Source organism: Arctopsyche grandis, chromosome 3 (assembly GCF_051622035.1).
Source record: "Arctopsyche grandis isolate Sample6627 chromosome 3, ASM5162203v2, whole genome shotgun sequence".
Taxonomy (NCBI): Eukaryota; Metazoa; Arthropoda; class Insecta; order Trichoptera; family Hydropsychidae; genus Arctopsyche; species Arctopsyche grandis.
Window position 1 is genome coordinate 14,677,205 of NC_135357.1, and position 6,602 is coordinate 14,683,806.

Consider the following 6,602-nt stretch of genomic DNA (forward strand, 5'->3'; position numbering starts at 1 on the left):
TTACTTTTGGGTAACTAATAAAATAATCGCTGCTATGTGCTTTGAAAAAAAAAAGATTTTATTATTTTGAAGCAAGTATATTTTGGTTTTTAAGTGGTATGCCATTAGTAACATTCTTAGAAATTGTTCATCCCATGGAGCGAATCGTTAGAAAGGTCCCGTTTACTTTATTTTGTCTCAAAAACAGATATGTATCGTTTATTTTTCCGAATGTTCGTATATTTTTTGATATAGTGATACATTTTGATGGTCGATGTTTGTTAACCATGTGAAGATTTTTGGAAAAAAATTTTCGCCTGCGGCGCTTTTTTGACTTTTTACATAATATTTTTTTCTAATTATTTTTTCAAAAATAAGCTTAATTTTTTCTTTTTTTATATTTTCCATTTTTATTCCGATATAAAAAAGATTTTTTGAAAAAAAACTCAATTTGACCAATCTTTGCCTGCCCCCCCAAGAAAAAGCTGAAATGACGTCCCTGATTGTTTTCTACCGAAAGTAAAAGCCGCTTTTATGCCGCATTCTTTTATGATGCATTATATGATAAGGATTAAAACGAAATATACAATGTAATTTATGGATCTATTTTGCTTTTGCCATTTTTCTTGTACCTAAATTTGTTTATTCCCATTTTTGAAAATTTTATTTATTTTTTGCCCTTGATTTTTAGCGTGATCGAAAGAAGAAAATTTTGTCATATGGGGGGGGGGGGGGGACAAATTTTTTTAACCCTGGGTGGGGGCCCCCTTTGACTCCTGGCATGCACTGATTTCAGTCCCAGTCCGCCACTGTATGTAGATGTCTTTACGCTTAAAGTGTAATATAATACGCTTTTCATACGTAAAACTTTAGTTTGGGTGTCCAAAAAACGATTAACTGACATCAGTGCCGGCCTTCCACCCAATGGCGCCCTCGGGCAATTTTTTCTAAATACCCTTAGAAAAATATTTCGCCTTTGGCGCTCTAATCTAAAATTTCGTATGGCTTTTGACACTCTAATTCTAATTTTAAAGCGCCTTTGGCGCATCAAGCGGCGCCCTAACTTATTTGCCGCCCGACTCAGCCCCCCCCCCCTAAAACCGGCACTGACTTGCATAGACACAAACATGTTACAGCGATGCCGCCAGGCAACTGATTGACAGGTTGAAACTTACTTAACGGTCATTTGACGCTAACTCGCAGCATCTTCTCAACTTCTACTTCTCTTTTGGCGCTTCTCTCTCGCAAGTCATAACTAGAGGTAGGATAGTCACAGTGCTATCCATTGTTCGGCAAACCTTTAACAATGCATTTACAACCTTTGAACAATACACGGCCCCCTCAGGCTCCGGTGACTAGTCATAACAATGAACAAATATTAATAATTATCAAAAAGGTTTTTTAGGTGGCACCACCCCTAGCGACGCCACTGCCATAGGGCCGGGCCGCGCCGCTCAACTCGCGAACAACTTGGTTGAGGGCGACCAGACCAATGCATGCAGGTAGATGGGACATGCCACACTCGTCAACTTGTTTGTCGCACACATTTCCATACATTTTTTCGTGTCGCGCAACAAGTCGGCCGACAAAGTTGCACGGTGCGAAAGGAACATGTTTTGACGATTCAAAAATTTCATTTCAAGATGTAGTGTTGTTTATTTACTTTTTGGTCTCGTGAACTGGCAAGTATAACCAGTGGCGAAGTGTGGCTGCCAATTGCCATAAAACGGAAGAGTACTCAAAATAGTTCGAAAATCAGCGAAGTCCAATAAAAGGCTTCATCTGAGTTTATCAAATAAATAAATCTGAGACACATTCAGTTTCTGGATAAAGTTTGAACATACTAAATAGTGATTTATAAATACGAAGCTCAATTGAACGTAATTAATAAAATTTGGAAGACAACATCGGAATTTGCTGTCACTTTCATTGACTTGACGTTTGGACGAAAATCCCGTTCCCAAATCAAAAGCCGTTATCATATATGTATGTATGTAGACAAGTCTCTCCCTTTCGAGAGTCGCTTGTTTGAGCGGGTGTACCAATGAACGTCAGCCAAACCGCAGCTTTCCCAACTGCGTTGTTCACGGTAACGAACGTTTCGGCAAACCTCCCCTCTTCGGGGCTAATAGATTGAATCGATAGTATACGGTAATAGGTAGGGCGTATGTCCTTTGTGCGATTATACGATCTACCACTTTAATATATTAAATCAGTGGCGTTTTTATTCGTATGTGTATCACTGGGTAAATCAATCATCAAAACTCCAAATTTTTTTGAGATCGTCGTGTCAAAATTGCAATGCGATATTTAGAAAGTTAGGTAAAACAAAACTACAACTTAATGTTACATTAGATGACATTATTTAGTATCAAAATCAATATATGTATATAAAAAAGTTTAATCTATATATGTATGTATATAAAAATGAATGTCTGTTTGGCTGTCTGTCTTGTATAGGCTCCTAAACCACTCAACCGATTACGATGGAACTTTCAGGATTTGTTGTATGCATGTCCGGGAAGCTTACTGTAAAAAAAATCGACGAGCTGGAACGGAAACGGCAAAAACGGGAATGAGTGGTATTGCAACGCAATAATTTCAAATGTTTTCGAATCGCGATCTGCGTTGTTAGGGTAAAATAAACAAACAATTGAATAATTTCAAATGTGTTCGCTGTCTGCATTTTTCCTGCATAGGTCAGATTACCACGACTTTAACTCGGGAATGGGAATTGCATGCGTTATTGTGGCATTGCAACGCATGCCGGGTTCAGCTATTAGAAAATAAATTAAACATCAAAAAAAATTTTTTTCAATAATTTATAACATCTTTCACCAACAAAATAAATATTTTAAAAATCACAATAAAACAATGAAACTAAATACATATTTGTAAAATAATGTCAAATAAATAAAATTTTCTAGTAAATTAAGAATATAATGTCTAAATCTACATACATAAAAACATATATTGAGCAAAATGGTTAGTTTTATTTATAAATATAATACAAGGTAAATTAACTATTTTTTGTTCAATCATTTTTCCAATTACATACATCTTACTTTGAATGAATAATTTAATAAAATGAATCTATACTTGTTTTTCATGTAGAATTTTTTGTCTTTCGCCTTCAATCCAGGGCAAATATGCCCTTCCTCTATTTATCTTTTGTGGAAAAATTCTGTAGTATTTTGTGACAAATGTATTGATTAAAGTAGGAAGTTCTTGAGCTCTGCATATATATTTGTGACCTAACTTATCAGAAGACTCAAATCCTTTAAACTGAACTTCACCATACTCGGATGAGCGATACTGTATTGCAGAATTATATAACTAAAAAAATGTGTTCATCTTTTAAAATAAAAGAAATCGTACATATTTAGTTGGTATTAAATATAATAAGAGTGAATGAATACCTTAAAGCCAAGATGATAAGGTACTATAAAATCATCTTTTGCATGTAATATTAGAACTGGTGATGCAAAAGATGTTATATACTCATCAGATTTGAATGTGATATTGCTTTTATCAATTGCTTTCAAAATCATCCAATCAAACCACGGTAGCCAACTATAAATCTGTATTACAAAATCAAATAAAGATATTAAATTGCTATGTAATTAAAACTAAGCTTTCGCATTTGACGGAATTTCGAATCAAACGTTTTGTTTTTTTTGTTTTATATAGTACCTTTCCGATAAAATGATCTTCAAATTCATCAAACATATTGTTAAATGGGCTTTCCAAAATAAGACCATTGGGCTCTCGCAATTGATATATGTCATTTTGATTGTCTGATGTAGCTATATCAGCAGCTAACACAGAAAGAGCGTGCGTAGAAATGCCAGTACCTAACGACAATATTTTAAATTTAAAAGAAATAATAACATTATATATTATATATTATTTTACTCAACAATATGGTTTGAAAAATCTTACCAAGTGAATGTCCCCAAACGTAAACGGGAACTGCACCTCTTTCACTAGTGTTTTGCGATTGTACTTTTTCCAAAACCCACCGATAAACATTTATCATGTCTTCGACAATGCCAATCTCAGTGACTTCACTCCGAGACGAATCACCGTACCCTTAAAAAAAAACATATTCGTAAACCTGTATATGTAGAATAAAATAACGAAATAACTGATAAGTTCAATAATTACCTCTATAATCGAAAGCGATGATATGATATTGTAAATCTTGTAAAACTTTGTACAATTCTAGTCGATGCCCAGAACCTCTGTGATTAGCATTTCCTGAAAATTAAGGTTTAGAAGAGAAATTTGCTAAAAAAAACTACACCAATATAACTAATAGATTTAATCCATTTTTATATATTATTAATAAATATTTTTTTTATATATATTTGGAAGTGAGAGTGTCTGTCCAAATATATATAAAATATATTCGAATGTTTCCTTATTTTTTTAATTGAAAAAATAAATGGCACAATACATTTGTATAGTACGTACAAAATCAGTGAAATTTCCACAAATGGATTATAAATACCAAAAGATGTATAATATAATACACAATAGAAATGTTATTATTATAATAAAATTTAAAAAAATTACCATGCACATATAAAATGACAGGACAATCGCCTTTTGCGAGTAAATCATCAAATACAGCATCTTTACGTGAATCTTTATCTAGTGCAGAGTTGTCTATATCAACTGATGTCCAATTTTTATATTTTTCTGGCAATATGTGCCAAACACCTAAATAAACAATTTTTTTTTTAAATATTTTAATATATGTATGTATGTACATATGGATGAAATTTATTTTTTATTGTTATCACAATTACCAATTCTCACACGGTGACTGGCTATATTTGAATGGTATTTGATATATAAGTTCCTTGCACCATTTATTCCTGACTTTTCTGGAGCATTGAAGTCAGTGTTCATAGGATACTGAACTGTTGAGTTGAACATAACATAAAAACAATAAGTTATTTAAAACGTAACCATAAAATAATCAATAAAATAATTTTAAAGGCACTAACTGAAGTTTAAAAAGACGAATCCTTTTTGTATCACAGTCGAATATTTGAAAAAAAATGGTAGTATTCCAAAAAAAATAGCAAAACCAATCAATCCACACTTCAGTGTATTAAAAGTTATTCTAAAATAAAATAAAATTGGATATTATTTTGAATTAATTTCCAGAAAATGGGTGAAATATTTAAAAATAAATGGATAACTTACATGTCAAAGAACCACAATGATACCAATACAAAAGGTACAAATGTAGCCTGAAGGGCGAAGCGAGGCAGTGAAAAGTCTTTAGCCATTATCAGTATACACTTATAATGCAAAATTTCTCATGCAATGAATTAGTGAAATATAATTTCTAATTGTTCATTAGTCACTTGTTGACAAAAACTGATACACTGCTAAAATTAGCACTAAACTAGTGAAAAAAGACAAACGAGCATCAAAATATCAAAAGATTAATATAATGTATTTATGTATATGTTAGTTCAAGAAAAAGTTTTTTAATATATAATCATTGGATTTTGTTATTATGTATATTTGTATAGTTGTCTCACAAATGCAACTCAAAATTATAAAAAAAGCCTCAAATACTAGGAATAAAATACAATAAGCATATATATATAGGATTGAAGCAATTTTACCGCAATAACAGTAAAAATGAACTATCCTATAATAACAATCATAAAATTATTCACATTGAAGATTTTGTCACATAAAGTTAACGAATTCCAATTAAAATTATAGCAAGGGGAAACATGCAATAATTCATGCATTATTTAAGCACATAAAATTATCACCTCTTGGCTAAACGTTTTTTTGGCAACCAATTCATAGTTGAATTCGCGAAAGATTTAGTGGACTTCTGTAAGTGATAATAAATATATGTACATATGAACCCAAATGACAATCAATTTTCGTGTGCAATCTATATTGGAATTAAATAATAGCTACGCGTGAGAATAAATTATATAGAAAAACAAAAATATATTAGGGCGTTAATTATAAAACCATTTCACCTTATTGAAAATTAAATAGCAAAACGATCACCAGATGATGCAAGAGAAGGCAAAAAAGTATTACAATTTAAACACGTAGATTATGATATACGGTTGATGAGATAACTAGACAATAAATGAATCAAAGGTCGATTGCGAGATCATTCCGCGTCAATTAAAGTAAAGTATTACACGTAAACACTTAAGTTAATATAAAAATAGACTATGTCGAAAATAGAATACATACAATAAATTCAATTTGAAATCATTATAAATAAATCCTAAAATAAATAGAAGTGGTAAGCGTGCCGATAACCTACAAGCAACAAACGTCAAACGACTATTAGGCCCAAAACACTTTTACAAACACCATTGACATTTCACTTGAGATAAAAGTATTGAGTCAAAATTTTATCAAGGGCCTATTGAAAATGATGATATTCGTACTTCTCAATTGAGTTAACTTCATTTTATTATTTTTACATACCTCCTTTACGTTTCACTTACGATTACAATTCAGGAAAAAGTTTGCCTCTTATCCGATCGTTTTCATACTTTGCCATATTGCTCATTTTGGTCATCAATATAAGTAAATGGATCCTCCGCCATTACGATGGTGCA

The 6,602-nt window shown here is 31.9% G+C and overlaps 1 protein-coding gene across 12 annotated transcripts; it reads right to left on the minus strand.

Moving 5' to 3' along the window:
- Nucleotides 1-2,772: 2,772 nt before the first annotated feature.
- Nucleotides 2,773-6,352, minus strand: LOC143923248 (lysophosphatidylserine lipase ABHD12). 12 transcript variants are annotated; one of them, XM_077446834.1, is made up of 11 exons: nt 6,302-6,331; nt 5,784-5,848; nt 5,197-5,401; nt 4,995-5,113; nt 4,794-4,907; nt 4,558-4,704; nt 4,147-4,239; nt 3,922-4,071; nt 3,673-3,833; nt 3,399-3,560; nt 2,773-3,315 (listed from the first exon to the last, which is right to left on the minus strand). In XM_077446834.1, exons 3-11 carry the CDS (start codon nt 5,280-5,282, stop codon nt 3,073-3,075), a joined length of 1,275 nt encoding a protein of 424 aa, XP_077302960.1. In that variant the 5' UTR covers nt 5,283-5,401; nt 5,784-5,848; nt 6,302-6,331; the 3' UTR covers nt 2,773-3,072. The 12 variants fall into 12 exon arrangements, with proteins under 12 accessions (XP_077302960.1, XP_077302958.1, XP_077302963.1 ...); XM_077446832.1 differs by having other exon boundaries at nt 6,229-6,326; XM_077446837.1 differs by having other exon boundaries at nt 5,197-5,384; nt 6,229-6,308.
- Between the last annotated feature and the right edge of the window lie 250 nt (nt 6,353-6,602).

Coding starts and splice junctions, on each gene's coding strand:
- LOC143923248 (XM_077446836.1), bottom strand. CDS start 5,282: ATGGCTAAAGACTTTTCACTGCCTCGCTTCGCCCTTCAGGCTACATTT. Junction 4,705..4,793: donor CAGTCACCGTGTGAGAATTG/GTAATTGTGATA, acceptor TTGTTTATTTAG/GTGTTTGGCACATATTGCCA. Junction 4,240..4,557: donor TGTCATTTTATATGTGCATG/GTAATTTTTTTA, acceptor CTTAATTTTCAG/GAAATGCTAATCACAGAGGT.